The sequence below is a fragment of the Gadus chalcogrammus genome, chromosome 20, assembly GCF_026213295.1.
Source record: "Gadus chalcogrammus isolate NIFS_2021 chromosome 20, NIFS_Gcha_1.0, whole genome shotgun sequence".
Lineage (NCBI taxonomy): Eukaryota > Metazoa > Chordata > Actinopteri > Gadiformes > Gadidae > Gadus > Gadus chalcogrammus.
In genome coordinates, this window is record NC_079431.1 from 3708520 (window position 1) to 3734782 (window position 26263).

At 47.8% G+C, this 26263-nt stretch overlaps 1 protein-coding gene across 2 annotated transcripts; it reads right to left on the reverse strand.

Moving 5' to 3' along the window:
- Nucleotides 1–549: 549 nt before the first annotated feature.
- nr4a2a (nuclear receptor subfamily 4, group A, member 2a) lies at nt 550–6118 on the reverse strand. Of its 2 annotated transcripts, XM_056579808.1 has the most exons (8): nt 5982–6118; nt 5417–5516; nt 4236–5125; nt 3399–3528; nt 3044–3207; nt 2447–2649; nt 2047–2225; nt 550–1911 (listed from the first exon to the last, which is right to left on the reverse strand). In XM_056579808.1, exons 3-8 carry the CDS (start codon nt 5121–5123, stop codon nt 1655–1657), a joined length of 1821 nt encoding a protein of 606 aa, XP_056435783.1. In that variant the 5' UTR covers nt 5124–5125; nt 5417–5516; nt 5982–6118; the 3' UTR covers nt 550–1654. The 2 variants fall into 2 exon arrangements, with proteins under 2 accessions (XP_056435783.1, XP_056435782.1); XM_056579807.1 differs by having other exon boundaries at nt 5417–6118.
- Between the last annotated feature and the right edge of the window lie 20145 nt (nt 6119–26263).

Genomic DNA, 26263 nt, shown 5'->3' on the forward strand with positions numbered 1-26263 from the left:
ACTCCTGCCCTCATGTAGGCCTATGGCTCGAGTGCTTCAGACATTCCTAATAAACGGAATCGGACCAAACTCTGTAGCCCTCAAATAAGGTGAAAGGTTTGAAGCTTAATTTGAGGACTGCTTATTATTTGAATGCTTATAATTATTTCAAGGCTTTTTATCTACCAAAACAAAAATAGAAAAAAGGCGGAGTAAAGGCCTATAGGCAACAGAATTCAGCTTTTATACGATAGGCCTGACTTTCTTTAGATAGATCGATCTCGATGTTTAGAAATAGTCAACACTTTATCAGAATTGTATCCAATATGCAAATCCTTTAAATTGTTCTAAATGTACATTAAAATAAATATCCATAATCATAAAAGTAGCCTATTACTTTTTTTTAACGCATATACATTTTCGCATATCTCGTTATCTTTTTACACCTCATAATCAATAGTCTTAGTAGGCAATAGGCCTATCGTCCGACATGCGTTAAAAACTGCCTATTTTGATGATCACAGACTATCTGCACATTAAATAATTCGAGAGCAAATATTTCCCAAGGATACTGATTTAAAAGTTTTATTTGTAAACATTAAATATTTCTTTATCTCTAAACTTTTCGGATTTCGGCACCAAATGCGTTGTAATCGTTTTAATACACCGTCATGGCAAAGATGTAGGCCCATCACACTCATGAAGTTATGAAATATGACGCTCTCCAAATCGGAAAATTATAATCCCCTCGACGTCTATAAGACATAAAACATAGACAACGTGCTCAGCATGAACTGGGTGGGTTTAAATCGTTTTAAATTGCACCATGCTTAACGTAGCTTTTGGCAATATAAATAATAAATATATAGAAACGTTTATATTCAACAGCAACAATACTTACAACACATACAAACAAGGAATGTCTGACAGCTTTACAAACATCATGGCTCCCTCTTTTTCTATACAGATGAGATCAACTCCACATACGCGTTTTACATAAAAGGTGTGCCAGTACTACGAATCTGTATCAAATCTATGAGACTACATAGTGTCCGGAATATAATGTGTATAGACACCACCTCTCCAAGTGCCTATCAAACTACCACATGCGTCATTTCTGAAGACTTCCACACCGGGCGTCCTGACAAAAACACACAGGCACCAGTCATGAAAAGAAAATGAAAAAAAGTTTTTTTTGTCATTATTACAAACTTTATACACGTTATAAATTGATGCATGGGTCGCATCACATAATCTATCGCAATATACAGTATGTGTATATATAAATGTGAATGAATATATTACATCTGACTATAATGGATCAGTGGAGCTGATAATAAACCAACAGTAGGCCTAGGCTAAATAAAGTAAGACCGGATTGAGTTTTTTTGGGGGGACAAAAAGTCCATCGGAGAAAGAGCCCCCCCTCCCCGTTTCCTTCATTACGCACTCACGATAATTTAGAGGGAATACACGGAAAATCTAATAGGATTCGTCATGTCATTCCATCCTCTTTGTTTTTTATGGATCCTTACGCTTAATACGGTAGTGGTTGTCTCTACAAAGCTGCAAATATTCAGAATAAGCCATGTTTTAGAAATCTGTCAAGCTGACCCAAACAGTCTTTGGAAGTTCGTTGAAGTCTCGGCATTATGCCGCCTAAGTGCCGGATGGCTCAGAAAGGTAGTGTGTCAAGGAAAAGTTTGTCAATGATCGCCGGCGGGGGGACCAGGTCTTCAAGCTTTAAGTAAAAGATACGCTGCAGACCTTGAGTACATAGTGTGCGCAGTTCCGGGAGTTTCCCCAACAGTTTTGACAAGTAGTTCGGACGATTCAATCCACCGCCATTAAATGTCACTTGGTCTTTGAGACAGTTCACGATCTTGTTCTGGAGATCTTCCACCCTCTTGGGTTCCTTGAGACCGTGTCGCTCTGAAATACAAAACACAAACAAGCGAAATAAGATCATCTGTCTTTAAAACGGTTATTCTAACGTGCCGTTATTCCTGAATTAAACACTTTGGCGGGCCTGCGAGAGCTGGGGAGCGGCGCTGCGCCTTTACGCACCTGTAACCATGGCGAGCGCCGCGATGCAGGAGAAGGAGGAGATGTCGATGTTCATGCTTTGTAGGTTGGAGGAGAACTCCACGATGGCGTCCACCCACTCGCCGAAGCCCCGGACGCACTGCAGCCGGTGCAGCACCACCCCGTTGCAGAAGATCAGCTTCCCCTCCACCGGGTTGGACCTGCCGTGAACAACGCGGTGTCAGTAAATATCGCGAGATAAAACCAGCCGAGAAATCCGAAGTATTAATTATTGCAAATTAATTAATGCAACAAAAAAAATAATAATACGCAGCGAAGCTTGAAGGACCGGAGGCTTCATACGAGTTTCAATGGATTATCCTTTTTTTCTGGAGTTAATAATTAACGCCACGAGTTGTATTTAATGACTTGTAGGGCCTACCTGTAGGCCAGCCGCAGCACGAAGAGCTCCAGGAAGGCCGACTCGAAGAGCAGGTCCTGGTCTTGTTTGGTGAGGTCTGAGAAGCCGGGGATCTTCTCGGCCCAGCCGCGGATGATCTCCATGGAGCCCGTGAGCAGGTCGTAGAACTGCTGGACGTGCTGGGTGTCGTCCCCGCTCAGGTGGTAGTCCGGGTTGGCTTGGAACTGGAATTTAATTTAAACGGTGGCTTAATGAGACCCCTTTAAAATATATAATCCGTGAAATTGCCCGTGCCCGTTTCCAGGAGAGAGGCTTGCCTTTTTTTTTTTACCGTTGAATTCATGTCTTATTTTATTGGACTTCTTCGTTTCGCTGCGATTTACTTAAGTAAAATATACCGCCTTAAAAGCCTGACAAAGTTATGGCTGAACGGCCTGGAAAAAACCTTTTCCAGTTAATAAACGAAACGGTGAATGGGGGAACGCAAATCTTAATTAAAGAAAATGACTTTTTTGTTGCCCCCTTTTTTCTCCAAAGAAATGGTCGCTGTGCGTAAAAAGAAAAAAGGGTTTAACGGTTTCATGCGCCTAACTTTTTTATTTATTCCGTGCTTCTTACCCGAGAATAGTCCAGGGCCGACATGGAAGGGTTCGAGTCAACGTGCGCCCTGACCAGCGCGCTGATGAGGCTGACGGGCGGCGAGGGGGGGGAAGGCTCCTGGGGGCTCTTGGGTTTGGACGGCAGGCGGCCTCTCCGGCCCTTGAGGTTGGCCGTCCGCACAACTACGTAATGGGAAGGAACGGATACTGAGTTCATTGCAACACATGACATAGGAGATGATATAGGAGAGATGTTTAATTTGTGTATCAATCACAAAACAGAACCCAACAACAGAATGGCCTTCATGTGGGATGTGTTTAAATGCCAGAGGTGTAACATGGAGGTCGCGGTGGTTCTAGGGGCCTCTCCGTACCTTCTTTCACCATCCCCACAACGAGGCACTTCTGGAAGCGGCAGTACTGGCAGCGGTTTCTCCGGCGTTTGTCAACAGGACAGTTTTTATTCGCTAAGCAGACATATTTAGCGTTTTTCTGAACGGTTCGCTGCAAAAAAAGACAAGAAAAGAAATACAGTCTTAGTATACGCAGATAACACGGAAGACGGTGCAGTTTCCAGAAAGCTGAGGCAAAGCCTAAATTCTATATTATATATTCTTTATTAAAGGGGGGATTTATATGATCTTCATGTCCCGTTTGTGACTGTTGTGTGCGCACCAGAACATACAGGGGAGAGACAATCAGCAAACACCAATACGTGACCGCTCATATCCCCCTCGCTCCCCTAGAGACCATCTCTATTTAACAGGTTAGATTCGATTTCTCCACCGGCTCGTATTATAAAGTCATGCGGGCTCGTTGGCTTCTCAAACTGTTTTGCCATGACACACAATTACACGCGCGTGCACACGCAAACACACACACACACACACACACACACACACACACACACACACACACACACACACACACACGCACACAAAGAGAAACACACACACACACACACACACACACACACACACACACACACACACACACACACACACACACACACACACACACACACACACACACACACACACACACACACACACAACAAGGGGTTCAATATTAAGAAGCCAGGTTAACGTGAGTAGAAAGCGCCTATCCGGTGCGCACTAAAAGCTAAGCGTCCTGATATTGTGACTTTGGTGCGCCGTTAGGAACCGTTCAACCGCAATGGGAACCGGACATACAAGTGTGTGAAATCCCACCTTGAAGAACCCTTTGCAGCCCTCGCAGGTCCGAACCCCGTAATGTTGGCACGCGGCGTTGTCCCCGCACACGGCGCACAGCCCCTCATTGGACGGGGATCCGCGGGACGGGGGCGACGGGACCTGGCTGTCCATCAGCTGGTGTCCGTGGCCCAGCTGCAGGGAGTGCGGGAAGGCCAGCGCGGCCTGTTTCCTTATAGCGCTCGGCACCGCGAAGCTCTGGCCGTCCATGTGCGACCGGTGCGCTCCCGGGTTGTCGTGGTTCATCGACACGTGCAGCGGGCCGTCGAACCGCATCTGACAGCTGGAGACGGGCGTGCCGGGGGGGGACTGCTTGAAGGAGAAGAGCGAGAGCCGCGACACCGGGTTCTTCCGCTGCTCCATCATGTGCGAGGCCGCGACGTAGTTCTGGTGGAAGCTGTGCAGGGAGCCCGGGTCCTCCCACATGTGGTTGTGTTGGACCTGGAAATTTGGCGTGCTGGGGGCGTGTGGCGAGGAGGGCTTGAAGTACACGGGCCCGGAGTGGGCCATGAGCTCGTCCGACTGGGGCGGCAGGTGGCTCTGCTGGTGGTGCTGGTGGTGGTGGTAGCTGTGCATCTGGACCTCCTCCACCTTGATGGCCGACTGCTCTGCAGAATGCGGCATCTGGTAGAGGCAGGGCGGCTTGACGTCGTAGCCTGCGGTGTTGTAGTTGTCCATGAACGTGCTGAAGCTGGGTAGAGACGTGGTAGCTGTGATCTCAGTGTTGGTCAAGTCCATGCTAAACTTCACGAACTCGGGGGTTAGGAAGTCGCAGCTGTATTCTCCGGCGGCATGGTAGCTGTAGCTCTGGGAAGCGGGGCTGGCGCCTTGGGGTGAAGATCCATACTGAGCCTGAACGCAGGGCATGGCTGCGGGGAAAACACGCACAGGAACACAACGAATCAGAAACGTTATTATGGATGCTTGGAAATGACAACTGCGGTTAGAAATATAATCAAGAGCTATGGATATTCACTATATAGCAGAATGATACAGGCCTTAAAAGTTGTAGATGTTATGCAGAAATGCATGTTGTAAAACACAACAACAATGAGGAGAACAGAAATAACTAATTCCGAATGGAGGGGTGATAATAGGACATAGCAAAACATTGTTGGGTATTTAAAATGCATATTAAAGTGAAACACACAAGCGCCTACCTCAAGTTTTTTGGAGAGCGTGTCGGTTGCACTGGAAATTGGGAATGTCAGAAGCAACGGGGGTCAGGATTCAAGAAAGCGACAGTTCTGGAGTCTTCCCCTATTAAAATAGATCACTTAGACGTTTACTGGTTTGCGGAATAAAGAGTTGCACACTCAGGATGAGGATAAACGTCAGTTATCTGTCAGTATGCGGACTGTCAAACAACATTTCATATTTACGCACATCGCGCAAATTGTCACATAAATCAGATGCTCGATAGTCGGTGTTATTGTCATAGAAAAATAAAAACAAACTTCTAGTTTGAAACTCTATATTAATGTGTTAGTACACCATAGACGTATTAATGTTGGAGCAAGCAACATTAACACTGTAAAATACACAGATATTTATCCTAATCATGTAGCCTATTTTAAATGTATTATAACAGATATCAATATTTATTATATATTAAAACTGAAGTAAAAGGCATGCAGCACTGATTCTGATTTCACCCATAACACCCATAACACTTTATAATTTAATTTCTTATAATAATTAAATAATATAAAAAACGGATCTTACCTCCTTCAGAAGAGACGCTGGTCTTCAATCCATGCAATAGGCATGTAGAGAGCATTCAGTAAACAGTAAAAGCTCCAAAATCTCGGGTTCGGGGTGCAGAAAGATGCCAGGGTGAACTCGCGTAACTCTCCGAGCACTGAGCGACACAGGGATCGACTAGCCGCTCAGCCAATGTGCCTTTGTTTATGTGAGCTCCGGATGCCGCGGCCCACGTGTCTCCAACCCTCGCGTCATTTGCGTCGACACACAGACGCGCCAATCCCGCTTTGGGAAGGTCGTCGCCGTGTCCAAGGGTCTGAACGTACTGTAGGCGGGACTTCTCTCCCCAGCCGACCAATCACCGCTCACCATGCGTGTTTGGTGCCCTAAAGAGGCCACGCCCACTGTACGTTCGGACCGTTGGATCGACTACGGTGAGGGTAGCGGCTCCAAGTCGTCCACCGTTCTGGATGTGGTCCATGCTGTGTGTGTGCTGTGCTGATCCCTGGCATGTTACAGGCTTCATGCATAAACCAGAGACCATATTTAACGCGGGTTTTTTTCTTCTATTTAATAGAATGCTGTAAGATCGTGTGGATGCATTGGATATCTTTTTGGTAATTTCAACTTGCGCAGAGGACAATGTCTTGGAAAAATATTCGTTTTTGAGGAACGTAATTCCAGCATAGGGCCCTGTGCAACATTTCTCGGCCTAATAATGATGTTAATTGTGTTCAAAGATGTAGATATTTCCAGCTGATAGGCTATCCCCATTGTCCTTCTTATTTATGTGAACAGAACCTTATGCAATATGAAAGAAGAAAAAGGGTTTACTTTAGTGGAGGTGCGTCACTTATGTACACACGTTTGAATAGCACTATAAGCGAGGGGTGTGTGTGTGTGTGTGTGTGTGTGTGTGGGGGGGGGGGGTGTTATTCTTCGTTATCTCGTGACAGGCGTAGTACAGCTATTTCAATTGTGATCCAAATTTAGACCTCAAATGTCGTGGGTGTGTGTGTGGGGGGGCCTACCTATTCATAGCGCCCCACTGGAGGTAGGAAGAGGAGGAGGAGGTGGGGGAGGAGGAGGGGGGGAGGGAGGGGGGTTGTAATTAGTAGTCCTATAGCCAGTTGTCATGCTTGAGCCATTTTAAGCCTCCAGAGAGGGAAACGTGATAGGAGAAAGTAAAATAGCGAATGACGCAGAAAACGCTCACTTGACGCAGTGGCCGGAGCGCTCTCACACGCTGTATTTCGGGCCGTATTGTTCTCCCGCCCCGTTCCCAAAGTGTGGGTGGACCGTTCGTCCGAGGAACAGTTGCATAGCAGAAATATGTTCAGGCAAATCGACTAGATCTACACTTTTTACGTGCACATTGTCATGTGAAACATCTGAAGGAGGAACGTTATATAACAGGTGAGATGCTAAGGAGAGAAGGCCGGTGAAAGCCCACACGGAGAACGGTTGGCAACAGTGAGAGCTGGTGGTTGATTTGGGCTGGAACGTATAACGCCTCTATGCACACATGTGGTATTAAGTGCACGGCGCCTACAACACTATTATGATTCCGCTCACCTCTAGAGGACAGTATTGTTCACCTCCCATAGATCGCTCGAGAGCCTTACGTCTCAATTGTCTACCTGTTAATTATTGTACCGCTATCGAGGCTGTGCGACCATACAACACGTTGTATTACAGGCTTGTATAATGTAAGCTATCGAATGTATTTTAATTGGAAAAAAACAAAGCACAATGGAGAGATTTAGGTCAATTTCGACTCGGTAGTGTGTGTGTGTGTGTGTGTGTGTGTGTGTGTGTGTGTGTGTGTGTGTGTGTGTGTGTGTGTGTGTGTGTGTGTGTGTGTGTGTGTGTGTGTGTGTGTGTGTGTGTGTGTGTGTGTGTGTGTGCGCGCGTACCGTTGTACAGTCAACATTTCAAACACAAAGGTTTGTTGATTATGGACAAAAAATAGACGTCTTGTAATATATAGATATTAAATCCTTAACCTCTACTTGATGTGTTAAAGCTCATCTCTTAATGGTGTGCAGCCCACTATTGTTCTGTTAAACATTCAAGTTGTTTTTCTCTGACAATATTTGGCCTCATTGTATAATGGCCAGTGTGTGAAGTGTTTTCCATTAACCAATTAGAATTGAGAAGGAAAACACTATTAGCGGTTTAATTGCCCATTTTACTGAAGAATAATTAACTTCCTCATTTATATGCACAATTAATTGACAATCATTTGAAAGGGAATTTAAAACTGCCTTAGCACGGTGTAATTATATCAAAGGTATTTAAAATGATTATTAGTATTATTATAATTTAACACTATATTGTCTTCCTCTGCTGTTTGTTTTCACCTGGGAAAAGACATGGACTGTTTAGCCTGAGTTATACGAACCTCTTGCTGTGTCTATTAGTCTGCTGTTTGGGTGGGGGCAAGACTGACGTTAGAGGGTGTTTGACTCCAAGCCGGAAGGTTCTGGTTCCATCTCACCCTCGGCTGACCTCTAAATCCTCGAGCAAGACGCTTTCTTGCTCCTTCATGATGTGAAGGAAATCCCTGCAAGATGCTTTGGATTCAAGCTTCTGCTGAATTATGAAATAGTTAATTTTAATAATACTGTGAGGCAAATAGACTAAACATGATATGTTGAACTTCTTAATGTTCTTGAAATTGTGTGTGTTTGTGTTTGTTTGTGTGTGTGCGTGCGTGTGTGTGTGTGTATTTGTTTGTGTTTGTGTGGTTGTGCGTATGTTTGTATGTGTGTGAGGATGTGTGCATGTGTGTGTGTGTGTGTGTGTGTGTGTGTGTGTGTGTGTGTGTGTGTGTGTGTGTGTGTGTGTGTGTGTGTGTGTGTGTGTGTGTGTGTGTGTGTGTGTGTGTGTGTGTGTGTGTGTGTGTGTTTGCGTGTGTGTGAGGTCAATACAGCGTTCCCTATGAACACACAAGCCCGAGCTTGAAGGGCCATTGTTGAAACTGGCTTGCTGTAAAACAGTTAGTGGACTTTGTCTGCTCCCTCACAGAGAAGCAGTAACTCAAGTCAGGTTGAGAAAGGACTCCATTAGTTGACCTCCACCCCCCCCCCCCCCCCCTCCCCCGCTCTCCTCCAGGATATGTATAGTAGGCGGTATAGGGTGGGAAGACAGTCAGTCATATCGAGATGACGTGTCAGGTGTGACTGTACAAATAGATGCCTATATCCACGGCCTTACCTATTGGCTGAATGATGGGATTTATTCCAAATGGGGTTTGGTGAGGTTGCTGTCGGGGTTTGGTGAGGTTATAAACCGTTGTTTATAACCTGATAGCCACCAGATGCCTCGTAGTTTGGTGTTTGGAGATGTCAGTAGAGCTTCCAGAGTCATTGTAATTTATTGGTAATTTAAGGTCTATTTACATTCATGTCTATTCACATCTCTATCTACTGCCATTGCGTGGGCTCTTAAGGTTGAGCTGTGGTTGGACAGAGGTTAGCAGTCAAGATGAGTGAGGCAACACACAACAGCCGTAATGTGTTACGGCCTTAACTACTATGTATTTCACAATAACAATATGTTAAGGGATTCCTTTATGTACTGCACAATAACAATATGTTAAGGCATTAACTTATGCATAACACAATAACAATATGTAGGTCATTAACTTGACTTAATTGAACTAAACACCAAGGTCAACAGTTCACTACCTGTTTTTCAAGATTTCCGGAAATCGATTTTTAAGGTCAAGGTGAATTTATTATTTCCTTGGAATCAAATATCCAAACAAATAGATCAATAAAAAATAACACCAATGATTATTATTTGTTGAAGTGAATAAAAATGTTTTCTTTACTTTTTTCCCCAACATAAATCGAATCGTCAAACCGATTCAAACCGACCGATTCAAACCGACCGAATCAGACCGACCGATTCAAACCAACCGATCAGACCGACCAATTCAAACCGACCGATTCAAACCGACCGATCAGACCGACCGATTCAAACCGACCGATCAGACCGACCGATTCAAACCGACCGATTCAGACCGACCGATTCAGACCGACCGATTCAAACCGACCGATTCAAACCGACCGATTTATTTTAAACCGACCGAATCAGACCGACCGGTTCAGACCCACCGATTCAACCTGACCAATTCCGAGCCGTTCATCCCGCCCCACACGCCGCATGAATCCCAAAGACGAAGGAGGGTCAGAAACTTTCCAGGAAGCGGCGTCGGCGTGCGTGCGTGCGTGCGTGCACCCCCGGAGGCGTCCTCTGGCCCCGCGTCGCCTTTCCATTTTTAGATCCTCACTTTGGACGCTTAAATGTCTACTTAATATGCTTTAATGCCTGCTCTTTAGAACCGGAGAGCACTACATCACTTTAATACACCTTTATATAACACACTGTTAACTAGCAATGCCTGGTGGAGCAGCTTGTCTTACAGCTGGAAGGCGCCTCCATGCCATGATGGAGGTACCTGTTCCCCCACAATGAGACGCGGGGACGGGTGGAGGCCCGGGCGCTGCTGCTCCGTCTATATCAGTCAGCCATGAATATTCATGACTCAGTGTCATGACATGCTCTGTAATTGGCAGCAACATTAGTAATGACATCGCCGGTATCAAGCCCCTGCATATTCATGTCGTGGAGCAATATTTTCTCATGGTGCTGTGTGGGTTTTTTCATTTTTTTTTTGTATTTCTTTATTTCTTTTCCTGGGGAAAGGGGAAAATGTATTCTAAAGCTGCAGGTGTCCCTGGAGCCACAATCAATTGCACGTCGTATCGCGCTCCGGTGAAAATCAGACAAATCATTTGGTTGTTTTTTTTGCAGTCTCTTTGATTAATAATCTATGTGAATCATAAAAGGTTGAGAGGCGTCTAAATACGTTAAACTGAATCTCTTTAATATGAATTGAAAGTAATGTGATTTTTCCTTTTGGGGGGTTCTGAATAGGGGAAGGAACCTCCTTTGTAGTGGCTTTTGTTTGGTCGCCATACAGCTTAAAGATTAGAAGCGTTGTACTAAATATTAGGCCAAGACATTGCATTTAGTTTAGCATTTCGCACGTTGAAATCAGTCGTTTTCTCTTATTCGGTTGAAGTCCCATCTCATCGAGGTGTGAGTTAGCTCAGTGATTCCCACTTTCATTAGTGTCAGTTTTCCTACTGCCCCGGAATGTTTGTGTTGACGGTCCCGAACGCCAGGACTTCTGGAGGGGGCGAAGGGGGAATTGGCTCCAGCTTTGTCTAAGCTGCCCGGCTTTCCTCTTTAAGCAGCTGGATCTCTGGGTTTCTCTCTCGCTGTCTCCAATTCAGTACGGAGCAGTTCAACTATGTTAATAGGATGCGAGGCAGGCCTTGTTGTGTTTGGACTGGCGATGTTTTTATTGGTCCACTGGAAAGCGTTTATCTTTACTGTGTGTTTTTATGCTTTTTGTCCATGAAAAAGCCATACTTTTTTCACAGATATCTCACAACTACACTTAGGCGGATGGGAACGTGTCTTATTATGAAGTTGTTATTCAATATTTTTTAATAAAATGTCATGAGGGTTGCCTTAACCAGCTTTGTATTTCTGTAGTGCATGCACATGTTCCTGTAACAGCATGCTATTTGATTCTAGTAATATGATTAATTAAGGATTTATATCCATTGTTGTGTTTTTTCCTACACCTTCAAAGATGTGTGTTGTTTTTGGTTGTTTTTCTTTTGATTAACCCTGTGACCGCTTTATTTTAACCAAAGCAATCACACTGCATGTGGCACACAGGATTTTTCTAAATATCCCAGATAGACAAAATGTTTGCAATGCTACCCTGGACGGGGGGGTAGAAATTAGCATGTGATTTATTGTTTTTTTAGTCCTCATGGTGTCCGATAGCAGAGGAAACGCATGCTTTGTTTTGTTTTTTTAACCTAAATCCATCATGAAAAACATGCAAAAGACATATGCATAATAAAATGGAAGACATATGCATAATAAGGAAAGCCATTTATTAGCATGCATGCACTGTCCCCTGGAGTCATGTGACAATAGAATGGATGACTGCTTGTGTTTAATGCAGAGGGTTTGGTGTGGAGCTGAGCCTGACCAGGTGGACCCGTCCTAACCGTAGGACAGGTGGGCCGGGCCTGTGTGCGGAACGGGTGGACCAGGTCTAGGTGGGCAGCAGGTGGTCTGGTCAGGCAGCAGAGTGAGTTGGTTTCGACAACTGTGTGTGTATGGTGTTTTATGTGTGTGTGTGTGTGTGTGTGTGTGTGTGTGTGTGTGTGTGTGTGTGTGTGTGTGTGTGTGTGTGTGTGTGTGTGTGTGTGGTGTGGTGTTTGTGTGAGTGTGTGTGTGTGTCTGTGTGTTTTTGTCGGTATGCGTACATGTATGTTTCTGCACGTGCATGTGTATTTTTTGTGTGTATGTTTGTGTCTGCGTGTTTATGTGCTTGTGTGTCTGTGTGCATGAATGACTGTGGGTGTGTGTGTTTATGTTTTTATGTCTGTATGTCTGACTGCATCTGTGTGTATCCGTGTGCGTGTATGTGTGTGTGTGTTTCTATGTTTTTGTGTGTCTGTGTGCATCTTTGTTTGTCTGCTCGTATGTTACAATCACCTTCATTTATTATATACACATGTATAATTGTTGCACTCAGTACTGGTGCCTGAGCATGACAGATATGTCACAGCTCAATGTAGCTCAAACGATGCATCTTAATAATTAATCTGGCACTTGACCAGGCGTTCTTCTGTTTCTGCTGCAGTCCGGTTCTCTCTCACAGCTCGGGCTGGGCTTTCTCCTGATGTTGCGCAACCTCCTCTCCTATTGTTGAGTGTCCTCCAAGCCTCTCCCTGGAGCCTTGGCTCCTAATAAGACGCTTCGCAAGCAGCTACTGGATGAAGGCTGAACCAGAGTGGAGTGTTGCGAAAGCTGGACGGATTCCAGCGTCTTTAAATAAGAGACCAAAGGGCCGTGGTCAAATCACACTCAATAACACGCTCGCACACAAAAACACCCAAACATGATTCTGTTGTTCTCTGCTGTTGAGGGAGGGCATTCTCTTACGGTTAGCATTAAATACTAAATCAATGTTGTAAGCTGTTGGCTGAAGGGAAACTGTTTTGATCCTTTATGTGCCGGGGCTGTCTGCTAGTGGGTGTGAGCTCTGGAAGCCCCCTTCCTTCATCTCCCACTCCTAATCCACTTTTTATTCTCCTTTTCTTCTGTGGAAATGTGGGACTTAGAGATCCGCTGGGCAGCAGAGGCTTCTAATAGCCGCGGTGAGGGGCAGTTTCAATGTGACACAATGTTATGGAAGTCATTTCGTATTCCCTCGAATACTTTACAGCAGGAAAAACGCGGCATTCCGACAATTTATTTTCCTTCTATTTTTGTTTTGTTTTTGTTTCGCATTCGGTTAACTCGAGTCTCAAGGTGTTTGTGATTGCTTCCTCTCCCTGTGATTCATGCTTTTGCCTCCGCACCCGAAAGGGTGAAACGATGGCTGCCTTTACCCAATGGAATATGTATGTCCTCACAATATCCTTTGGAGTCATGAATAATAAAGTGTGAGTATGTGCATATGTGAAGAGCTGGGGGGGCTCGTTCCGTCCTAAAGATTTGGGACAATAAGTAGCCAAATATCGGCTGTGTGTTGATGCGTTTCCCCCTCGGTCCCCCCCCCCCCCCACCGTCAGATCACCAAAACTGCCCTCGCCGCGAGAGAGATGATCCTTCATCCCGACTGCAGCATCTAAAGCAGCGAGCTCGTTCAAGGAGGAGTCCGATATCAACAGAAAGCCATCGCCTGATTAGATTACCAACAGGTAAATGCTTCATTTTTTCTCCCTGGCTGACACTTATTCGCAGAATTCCTGGTCCCTCTGGTCGTATTGCTTTATTTAACCCTGGATGTTCATTTTTCATTCATGAGGCCCTGACATGTTTGCCTTGAATGAATGCCTGCCTGGGAATCTTTTCAAGTCGTTTCCGGGGGATTCCTGCCATTCGCCCCCAAGTGCGACTCGCCCAGTTGTTCATCCAGAGGTGAATTACTACAGACAATTATGTCAAGGTATCGGGGTGTGTGTGTGTGTGTGTGTGTGTGGGGGGGGGGGGGGGGGGGGGGGGGGGAGAGTAGAGAAGAGTCTTTTTGTCTGAGGATTCTTTAAGACTTGTGGGCCGGGTTCAAACTGAAATGCCAGCGTTTTCCCTTACATTTCAGAGTACTTGAGGAATCTCATTATTCCTGGCCGGTGTATTCTTTGGGATTCTTATTTTGCTATCTGCGTTAACACACGCAAGGGTTCCCGGGGTGAACCGCGGATGAGACCAATTAGTCTGATTGTGGAACATAATTGTTGGTCGTCAGCAGTTCTGCAGTGTTCTGGAGGAGGTGATGGGAAGAGGCAGTTCTCCAGACAAGGGACTTCCGGTCTCACACCTAAGAGCTCAGCCATTTATGTTTATCCGATATTGTTTTAGTGTAAAAATCGTGGCGGTAATCAAACCGAAATACATATACAGATACACATATATTTATAGTTTCTTAAGTGATCTAATACAGGGGCGGGGGTGGTGAAGTGTGTACGGTTTTTGATTCCCAGCTAAAAGGTGCTGGGTTTGATCCCCAGTGTCCACAGTGTACATGCATAGGCATCCTGGAGAAAAATGGCTAGCATGTACCTCTTTCTAAATATCATGCATCTACAAATTACGTGTACGTTGCGTTGGATAAAAGTGTCCCACACAGATATGAATGTCATTATTATAGTATGAAACATTTTCTATTTTAACCTTGTGTCATATCCCCCATAGCCCACTCGGAATTTCAGCACCTCCCCCCCTGCCTCCCTTCCCCATGCGCTCATCACTCGTGCCCCCCTACCCTTAATGCCTCCCTATACCCATCTGACCTGTCTGTCTGTCTGCAGCTTTTTTCCGCCACTGGATGGATCAGTGCTCACCTCATCTTCCAGGGAAGGCAGTAAACCTTTCCTTCCAGGCGAAAGGCCTTGAGTTGGTAAGACGGAGAAGTTCAGCAGAATAGCAGTAAACTTTAAAGACAACCACCTTGGGGGCTGACGGGACCACGGAGGTGCAGGCTAGCGTCATGGCGCCTTGTACACCATCTCCTCCAGACTGCCAGTGAACTCCGGGGCCTTGATTTGATTGGTGCAGCGTTGAATCATACGCTTTAATTGCACCTGACATTTAAACCTCCTCTTTGGTATTTAAAGCAGTGTACAGGTGTGGCTCATTACTGAGCAGAGGAGAGCGCGCTCTGATTTCCCTCTCATCGCCAGGCCGCGGCACCGCCTTAACTCATCAAAGCGTCTGTCAGGATCCCAGAGACCCTCCCTCACTGCGACGGCTCCGTTAACAGGGCCGGACCCCACGCTGACCCCGTGCCGCGCTCCGTCCCAGGGGCCCATATTAAAAAACACAATCATCCTCAGGAACGCAAAGATCTTAATGGAGGAGGCACCTGCACACGGTTTAATGTTCTAAGAAGTAAAGAATCAGGGCGCCTTTGCCTTAAACAGCGATGGGGGGGTACTGCTCTGTGTATAAGTACACAGTCTTTTACCAACTGTTTGTGTTTGCCAGGTGGAGGCAGGTGGTGTATGGTGGGGGGGGGGGGGGGGGTGGAGCGGGCAGGAGGGCTCTGGATCTTTAGAGGGACAATCTGGGGGAAACGGTTCATCATCTTGGTGGATCTCCAGTTGAGGTACTTGTGAAGGCTTTATACATTTCTGGGTGTTTGGTTGGTTAATGGGTTTGGTCAAAGGGTAGGGTTAGGGTTTGGTTTAAGTGTTTGGTTCAGGACTAGGGTTAAGGTCAGATTAGTATTTGGTGTTAGGGTCTTGGGTTAGGTTTCGGTTTTGTGGTTTGGGTCTAGGTTTTAAGGTTAGATTTAGGTTTGGTTGTTATTGTTCTGATATGGTTCTGGTTCTGATATGGTTTTGGTTCTGGTTTTTGTTCTGGTTCTGGTTCTGATATGGTTTTGGTTCTTGTTCTGGTTCTGGTTCTGATATGGTTTTGGTTCTATTTCTTGTTCTGGTTCTGGTTCTGATATGGTTTTGGTTCTGGTTTTTGTTCTGGTTCTGGTTCTGATATGGTTTTGGTTCTGGTTCTTTTTCTGGTTCTGGTTCTTGTTCTGGTTCTGGTATGGTTTTGGTGCTGGTTCTTGTTCTGGTTGGGTTCTGCTTCTAATTCGGATTCTGGTTCTGGTTCTGGTTCTGGTTCCGGTTCTGGTTCTGATCTGGTTCTGGTACTGGGTTGATACGGTTTCAGTGTTAGGATTTGGGTCCCAGGACAAGGGCTCCCGGACGGGGCCTACAGTCCCAGGACAGGCCCATAGGCCCGCAGGGTCAGGTTTCACAAAGGGCCCCGGGCTGACACGAAATAAAAGTGAAAGATCTGCTTTTATTATAATTATTAATATCCTGATTATGATGATCAGCAGAATCAGGTCGATCTTATAAATAAAAAAATTAACTAAACTATTTGCTTAAATATTGGCCACAAAAATATATTATATATTTTTTTATAATAATAATTTACCCCAAGTATATACACAGGATAAATGTCTTTTATCTTTCTTCCATATTCTTTGCGCCTCTTTCGTGCTGCGAACTAAACTCTGAAATGTCCCGCATGGCTGTGTAATTGCTGCTCACGAGAGCGTGAACATCGTTGTTTAAAGCAGAAGATGGCCAGTAGGCGTTCTGTTCCAAACCCGTCCCGAGAACCGTCTTTTCTCGGGGCTAAACGTGCTCCGCCTTGGCATCAGAAAAAAACAAAGCATATGTTGATTGTTAGCCCGGGTGTACATAGCATGTCCTGTTCACTCAAGGTCTCCCTCGTAGCCCCAAACTCCCAACTAGCTTTCTCCAGGCTATCTGTCAGACTTCATTTAGCATTTGAGGACATGTGGATTCCCATGGACTGGCAAAAAGGCAACGTATTTCTGAGGGGGAATACGCCGGCCATCCGAGCACTGATCTGTCAACCTTACTCATTTAGCAGAAGTAAGTCACAGTGTGGCTATTATGCTTCAGCTGGTATTATTTATTTGCTTTATAAAATAAAACCGGTGGTTTGCCTGCATGAGACGTTTATTTTTTTAGATTTAGTTTTCTACATTTTTTAAATAATAACACCGTACATTATTTTATTTGGATATTTATTTCCTATTTAGTAAGCAGGTAATTTAAACTATCCCTTGTTTGGCGTTTATATATTTTTTCCCCCTCATTCTCGATCCGTCATATCTGCCCTATTTTCCTCCATGCAACGGGAACCATTATGGCTGACATTTCCCACGTTGACCTTCTGGTGGATCAGGTTGGGGCTGCCCGCGTTCATCTCCCGAGGATTCTTCATGGTCAAATAGTTTGAACGTGTAGACAGTCCCCTAGCCCGAGAAGATGTAGTCTTGGCCCAACAACACTGTTTAGTAACAAGTGACAAAACACATTGTCAGCCTGTGCAGTCGTACTTAGTGTGTCACGCGGCCAAATATGATAATGGGCAGCGCATGAATAATTAATATGCAGAAGAGGTGTCGCGTCCTGAACAGTTGTGACGTCTGCGTATGTTTTTTCTCTCCGTGTTCCCCAAGCTATAAAGAACATGCTTAAACGTGAACGTGTGTTAAACTATGAAACAGAGAAGATGATCTTCATACATGTGTCCGAGTATTTCCCTCCGATTGTCCTCCTTGGCCGACCTCTAGGCTTATCATTCGCAGACGCCTCGTACCTGCGACAAACTAATTGGACGCGTCAGCTCAGCCGAGCTTCCTCAGACGGGCCGTGGCTCCCGGCCCGGGACTCTCCGGTCATCGCTGTCCCTGGTCATCGTCTCCCAGCGCCTCCTCCGTCCTGGACGCGGAGCTCTCGCACTGCACTGGGTCCTCCTCCACCTCGAGGGGGCCCGGGAGGGCGGTGGTGCTGCCGCTGGAGCAGGAGGAGAGTGGAGGGTGGAGGGGGGACGGTGGCAGCCACCACCCACACCCGCACCCGCTGGTGGGGGTAGGGAGGGGAGGGAGGCGGTGCCAGGTGAAGCCTCCCTCTGCCCCTCCTCTCCTCCTCCTCTCCTCCACTAGGCTCCGATGCTCCCTCAGCGCGTTCAGCCATTTCGCCCCGTTTTGACTTTTTAATTGCTGATAATAATTACCCTCATCATCATCATGATTATCTCCATCAGCGCCAGGTTGTTATAGCTGCACTGTGCCTCTCCTCCATCAATCCTTGTGAGCCTTGATCTGGCTCGTCGGTGGAGTCTTGACATTCAACTCAGTGATCTTCTCAGCGTTCAACTGCTGGGCTGGGTGTTGTACAGAGCCCAGAGTGCTGCACAGGTCTCAAGCCCCAGCCAGGGATACTGTCTGTCCATCAAGGGAGGTAAATGCATGCATGCGTGTGTGTGTGTGTGTGTGTGTGTGTGTGTGTGTGTGTGTGTGTGTGTGTGTGTGTGTGTGGTGCGTGCGTGTGTGTGTGTGGTGCGTGCTGTGCGTGGTGCGTGCGTTGCGTGCTGTGTGTGGTGCGTGTGTGTGTGTGTGCGTGCGTGCGTGCCTGTGTGTGTGTGTGTGTGCGTGCGTGTGCCTGTGTGTGTGTGTGTGTGCGTGCGTGTGCCTGTGTGTGTGTGTGTGTGTGTCTAAACGTGTATGCGTGTATCTGCGTCAATGTATGTATACTATCTATATGTACTGTATTTCTGTGTTTTTATGTATATGCATAAAACACCAAGGGCAACGTGTACCTAGCAAGACGCTGCCACAGTCACACTCCCCCTACAGAGATGAGGTAGTGGACTCCATGGTCTTAATGCATCATGGCAGAGTGCACACTCTCCCATGTAATTCATTCTAAAATGTGGCCTTTAAATCTGTGGTTTTGTTGTTGTTTTTTCGTTGTGCTTTTTTCTCTCTCCCTCTCCCCCTCCTCTTCATTTTTCATTTATTTCTTTATTTCTCGATAGCATAGCTTCCAGCGAGCCATAACATTCAGCATAGCCCAACGGCAAGTCGGCTAACAGCTAGCTAGCCTCAAGTCGTTCAAACGCAAAATAAATCAGAGGCTGCGAAATAAAAAAGCCCCCATTTGCTCATTCCGGCGAAAGTAGCAACATTTTCTCCAGCCAACAAGCAGGACTTGAACTTCCTTGGCAATAACAAATAGAAAGAAAGTCACCCCAGACACCGGCATTAGAAGTGATTAATCATCTCTATTCTCTCTTTGCTCTGAACCAAAGGATCGTCCAGCAATAAATCTTCAAAGATGTACATAAGGATCACTTCCTAATGAAACCGGGCTTTGTTCATTTGTCACCTTTTAGACCCTTTCATTTAAATTACAAAACTTGTGACCTTGTGACTCTGAATATAGATCCTGGGGTATTTTAAAGCTGAAGAGGGATTAATCCATAAATCTTGAGACTAGATTCTGCTGTTCATTAAAAGGATTCCCGGGCTGGGATCTTCAGATTCACCAGCAGATCATCCCGATCGTTCCTGCTTTCCTGATCAGACGAACGGCTTTGACGGCTTCAGCAATTCCTTTACCTTTGCCTTATTTTTCTATTGTTTCTACTTTTGAAAATCACGACATTGACTCACCTATTAGTGGCTTGTACCGTTTACGTTTTCTTTTTTGGAATGGGTGACCTATACAGTTCTGTGTGAAACTGAATGTTACCTCCAAACTGGCCCGGGCAATTACACAGACCATGGTGTGTGCTGGCTTAGCAGGGCCATGCGTCTTGCCTCCCAGAGGTAGGATTCACACCTAATCACAGGGAGGGGTAGTGTTATGTGAGGGTCCAGAAATCAGCTAATAGAGACCCTGAAATGTTTTCTGTGGGTAATTATTTTATTATAATATATATATATTTTTACAGATTTATAAACTCTTAGCCTCCATGCTGGGAGTGTACGTTACGCTAACTCAGACCACCCCCCCTCCCCCCCTTCTCCTGGACAGAGGGGGGGGGGGGGGGGGGGGGGGGGGATGCCGGCCTTAGTGGGGTGGGGGTCTGTTGGTGGTTGTCGTGGGGTGTTTGGGGGGAGTGTTGTGGGCCCCCCCCCCCCCCTACTTGGGCCAAAGGGGTCTCTGTGGCTTCACGTGCTCCCCCTCCTCCTCCCTCCCCCCCCCACCCTCCCCTCCTCCTCCTCCTGGTGCTGATGTAAAGTGACAGGGACAGATGTGACATATCGGTTCCGACACACTTCCATACCACCAGTCAGAGGCTCGGGGTGACTCATCCCCCCCCCCCCCCCCCCTCCTCCTCCCCCCTCCCTCCTCCCTCTCCTCCCCCTCTCCTCCCCCCCTCTCCCCCCCCCCCCCCTCCCTGCAGGACAAGCCTGCGACGCTCCAGTGTGGCTCCTGTCCGCTCACCGCTGCCAGGTACGGCGCTGCCACTGCCGATTACACCCCTCCGTACCCCCTGCACCTCCTGCACCCTTTTTTCACAACCTCCCTGTCATCCCTTCTCCCGTCTCTCCACTCCTCTCCGTTCTCCCTCTCTCTTCCCTCCTTCCTCCCGATCCCCTCTCCTCCTCCTCGTCCTCCTCCTCCTCCCTTCCCTCTTGTCCCTCCTCCTCTTCTTTGTTCCTTCTGCTCCAACCTCAATCATTGCATTAAATCTCGCCCCCTTCCTGTTCGGTGTGTCTTCCTTCCTTTTCTCCTTCCTCCCTCCCTCCCTCCCTCCCCTTCCCTCCCGTCGCCTCCTCCTCCTCCTCCTCCTCCCGTCCCCCTCGTCTCCTCCTTCAGGAGGCTGTCGGCCCCCCTCACCGCGGGGGGCTCCTGCCGGCTCCTCCTAATCAGGGCTCACCCTGCACACATCCAACGAAGCCGGGGCCCTTTTTAATATTTCATAAGCGTTTTATGGCGGAGAGGGATCCTTCCCTATCTGCTGGGGAGGGACATGAGACAGGAATTAGCGCACTCAAAATGGCCTTACTTACCTTTTTAAATGTCAGGCATACGGCGGGCTTCAGCGGAGGAGAGCCGTGAGGAGGGAGGACGACGGTGTATCCTGTGAAACACTCCGTGAATAACCGAGATCTGAGGATCCCAGCACACCACTGCCCCCCCCCCCACCCACCGCCACCCCCACCCCTCTCCCCTCCACCCCGATGTTTTGAGAGCTGGTAGTGTGAGGTGAGTGCAGGTGTGTCTCGGCTATCACCCGTGTGTGAGGAGGGGGGGGGGTTCTCACGAGGAGAGGATTCGACCGGATGGATAACAGGGAGACTCTGTCCTACACCTTTCTCCTCCCTTATCCCGTTCCCCACCCCTCTCTCTTTCCTTTTGGCCGGCCTTTACCAAAAAGCCAGAGGACGGGCTCACCGCAGACGCAAACACATGGTCACATAACTCTACCTGTGTCACCAGTCAAATTAGCACGAGGGGGGGGGGGACAACGACGTTAGTCCGTCATTCAACCGGTTGTCAAAACAAATCATTGACCGTCCCCTGTGTGTGATGCCTTTTGATATGCGTTCCATTATGGAGCCGTCAATGACGGGCATCACATTAGCAAACAGCCCCCCCCCCCCCCCCCCTCCCCCACAACCACCACCACCACCCCCACCACCCTCCTCCACCACCCTCCTCTCTGTCTATCCTCGCTTTGAAAGGACTTCCTCAGTCCCAGGCTCCTGGGCTACACGCTGACACAAAGAGCCGAGTGGGAAATTAGGTATGTCTGTTTCCTATTAATTACAATCCTGGAGAGTCTCCCATGGACACAGTAAAGCTACTCTATTAGGGAGGAGAGGAGGTGGAGGAGGAGGAGGAGGAGGTGGTGAAGGAGGAGGTGGAGGAGGGTGTGCCGGCTGATAAATTAATAATCCGGGCCTGTCGGCAGGCGGCAGATGAATGGCTGGCAGTGATTGATGCTGTTTTCTTTCATAAGGGCAGGAATTTGATGTCGGAGCCAAATGTGTTATCAATGCCACGGGACCTTTTTACGGCCACGGTGGCGTGGAATGGATGATCGTGAAGAACCCCAACATCTGTCAGCAGCAGAGAGGGGGAGCGGGGGGGCGATCGGGTGGTGCAGCAGGGGAAGGGGGTTAGCTCGTCATCGCCATCCAGGAGCTATTACAGGTAGCTAACGACGTGCTCGCTCGCCTCTGTCACTGTCGCACGCCCATGCTTAGCGTGGCTGAGAGAGGACTAATCTCTTCGCTTTGGGAGACCAGGAGTGTCAGATCTCTGTCTGTAGTCGGGGGGCGAGAACGTCAGAACGTCTTTCATGGAATCGACTGAATGATGCCCGGGTAGGTAGGGATGGATAGCATGTGATGTTTATCTAATGCTGACTTCAGGTCTGTGGTCCGTTCTGAGTTCTTCACGGTGCAGGGTGCAAATGGGCTTTCTGATTGGACCCAACCCGGCCCGTGCCAGATCTGGGAATTGCGCTCTCTTGTTGATGCATGGTATTTGTGTTCTCACAGACGGGTGGGGAGAGAGGAGGAAGGAAGAGGGTGGGGGTGGGGGGTGGGGGGGGGGGGTATTGATGCTTTACTCTCACCCCCCACTCCCCCACCCCTTGCCTGTGTTAAATTGAGTCTGCCCCATGCACATGTGTTTTAAACAGGACAACATGTTCTCTGCGGGCCGGGCTGCGCAGTCACTGGCTGGAATTGAAACCAGCGGAATTAATCTCCTGGAAACAGCGCTGACAGCAGCCTGATTATGGGATGTGTCCAGGCTCCGCCCACAGGCCCGCTCCCACAACACACCACCACCACCACCACCTTCTCCACTACCACCACCTCCACTACCACCACCTCCATTACCACCACCACCACCACCACCACCTCCACTACCACCACCTCCACTACCACCACCTCCACAACCACCACCTCCACCACCACCACCACCACCTCCACCACCACCACCTCCACTACCACCACCTCCACCACCACCACCACCACTACCACCACCTCCACTACCACCACCTCCACTACCACCACCTCCACCACCACCACCTCCACTACCACCACCACCACCACCACCACCACCTCCACTACCACCACCTCCACTACCACCACCACCACCACCACCACCACCTCCACTACCACCACCTCCACCACCACCACCTCCACCACCACCACCTCCGTCCTCACATCCACCACCACCTCCTCCATCATTCGCTACACCACCCCCTCCATCTGCTCCTCCACCATGACCCCCACCTCCCTCCCCGACACCTTCTCCACCACCACCACCTTCATCCCCTGCACCTTCTCTATCGTCCCCTACAACACCACCCTCATCCCCACCTCCCCCCGACCACCACCACCACCACCACCTCCACCCCCTACCCCTACCTCCATCAGTTCCTCCCCCCGTCGGCGGACCAAAGGTTAATGCAGTCCCCTTGTTTGTTCCCCTACCAATACCCGCAGCAGCCAACCGACATGCATACAAACATGAACGTACAAACATGAACACACACTCACACACGCACACACACGGACACAAGTGTACACGCGCGAGTCAACACTCTGCGTCGACATTGGACCAATCAGATCCTTTCTGCAGGTGATGAGCATCTTCTTCATGAGCTGCATGCGGCCCTTCACTTTGCGAGCCTAACTTCTGAACCACGTCCTCAGTAGAAGAGGACGTCGACTTCATTCAGAGGAACAAATCTTTTCATTCGAGCTGAATGGAATGGTTGAAGGGGTTTATTGCAGCTCTGGGATAGCCACAGATACCGGATTTGTATTATTTTTGTGAAAGCATTCGATTTATTTATTGCTGTTTGGTTGCAAAGAGAATTTGAACAAATATGACAAAGATTGCTTGCAGTATAAAGTGCTGTAACAGGTGTAAGTCACGAGATTCACCCAAAGGCCTCCTGGATAAATACTTTTATAACATAAAGAGCTCAGAGGAAGACCCAGTCAGCTTCAGACGAGTGAAGGAAACACACTTTTTACATTAGGCCTACGTAGGAACTTAACCATCAGAACCATGAGGGCCATCAGAAGCAGCAGAAGCAGCAGAAGCAGCAGAAGCAGCAGAAGCAGCAGAACCCTCAGAACCGGCCGGAACAGGTTCAGTCCGGCTGGAGCTCAAGTTAATTTTCTACCTACTACGTTAACGTTGCATTATTTCAATTGACTTCCTAACTACTGTTAATTAGTATTTATGCTGATCCTTTAACCTATGAAATTATGTTTTATATGTTGATATAACATTTAAATCCCCCCCACTAACAACACACATAAACACACACACACACTCGGTTTACCTTGTGGGTTAATTATTTTTCATATAAATATATGTGTGTTAAACTAACTGTTAAACAGCATGCTTAACTGAGCTCCAATAAATTAACTCTAAAAGTAACAAACAATGTGGATATAACATTTACACTAAACACACGCACACACACACACACACACACACATACACACACACACAAACACACACACAGGCGAACAGTCGTATCCGTGTAAAATAGCTACCAGTGTTCCCATCTCACCTCGTTCATAACAGCACAACAATAGCAGCACATTCGTTAGGGGGCATTTATGACGGGAATAAATAAAAAAAAACTGGCGTTGCGGCCCGTCTCAAGCCCCACCCCGCTTCCCGGGCCGCTGATGGAGCGAGCGTCTGATGGAAACAAATGATCCGTCGTGATGTCAGCTCGTGGAGGACTTCCACCACGTCTCCATTCATCAGGTCGGCCGCGGCGGTGGCCCGACGGATACAAATCCCTCTTTTAATTATGCATGGACGTCTGGGGGGGGGAAGAGGCCACCAGCCGCCCGAATGGGAGTATCTCTTGGACCAACTTTATGAACACCCCCCCCCCCCCCACACACACCCTCTCCGCTTCTCTCAACACACACACACACACACAGACACAAGCACGGCAGGTACACAGACACACACACACAAGCATGGCAGATACACAGACACACACAGACACACAGACAACCAAACACACACCTGCCTTCCTACACACACACGCACACACAAACACACACTTCCCCATTCCCCATCCCTGCTTTTTGATACCATCGTTATGTTGTCTTCACTTAGATATAACGCTGTTTTTTTTTCCCACCAGCACTGGAGAGGAATAGATTTTTTCCGCGGCCCGGACTTCCACATGAGACGTTTTCATAATGAAGAAAAAAAAAAAACATAACCGCATTAAATTATATTGTTTTCGATTTGCAATCCTTACGAGCCATATCTTCCTGGAGCCCTGCTGATGTGTCGCCCGCTACAGGGAGCACGGGGGGGGGCTGGCGTCCAGCCGCAGGCTTATCAAAACCGGGGGCGGGGGGGGGTTATTGAATGAGTGAGCGGTGGGTATCTAAACAGAATGCAGGGCTATTGATTTTGCTGGAAGTGGTCTAATTGTTTCCACGAGACAAGGGCTTGTCCCGATTATTTGATTGATTAGCTGGACGGTGTGAGCCCTCCTCCTCCTCCTCCACTGTAATCCCAATACACCCACTGATCTCCATCCATCATCATTACCATGCAGCGCCAAGGCGCTGGATTAGGCCTCCACTATCATGCATTCCTCCGTCGCCGCTCCGTGCCTCCACCAGCCCCTCTCGGCTCCTCCACCCCCTGCTCTGTTCCTCTGTCTGCCGAGGAGCAGTGGGTGGAGGAGCAGAGAGGAGAGGAGTAGAGAGGAGAGGAGAAGAGTAGAGAGGAGAGGAGAGGAGTAGAGAGGAGAGGAGAGGAGAGGAGTGGAGAGGAGAGGAGAGGAGAAGAGTAGAGAGGAGAGGAGAGGAGAGGAGTAGAGAGGAGAGGAGAGGAGAGGAGAGGAGAGGAGAGGAGAGGAGAGCAGAAACATCTGAACTTTTTTATTCAAGTGTCGGAAACAGTCAGACAGACAGATAGTACTGGTGGAGGGACAGACAGACAGACAGACAGCACAGGTAGGCGGCCAGACAGACAGTAAAGGCGGACTGACGGACAGATGCGTAGACGGACAGACTTCGACACCGAAGGAGAATGAAATGCATACTGACCGATTGATATCGTGAGCAAACAGATCAATGAAAGACTTGGAGGGGAAAATGAAGGAGAGGATGCAACAGAGATAGAGAGAGATGGAGCGAGGAAGAGAGAGCGAGGTACAGAGTAGAGAAAGAGAGGAAGAGATCGAGTGAAGTAGAGAGAGAGAGAGAGAAAGAGATGGAACGAGGTAGAGAGAGAGAGAGAGAGGAAGAGATGGAACAAGGTAGAGAGAGGGAGCGAGAGAAATGATAGCGAGAGATAACAGGTAGAGAGAGAAAGAGATGGAACTAGGGTAGAGAGGATGAG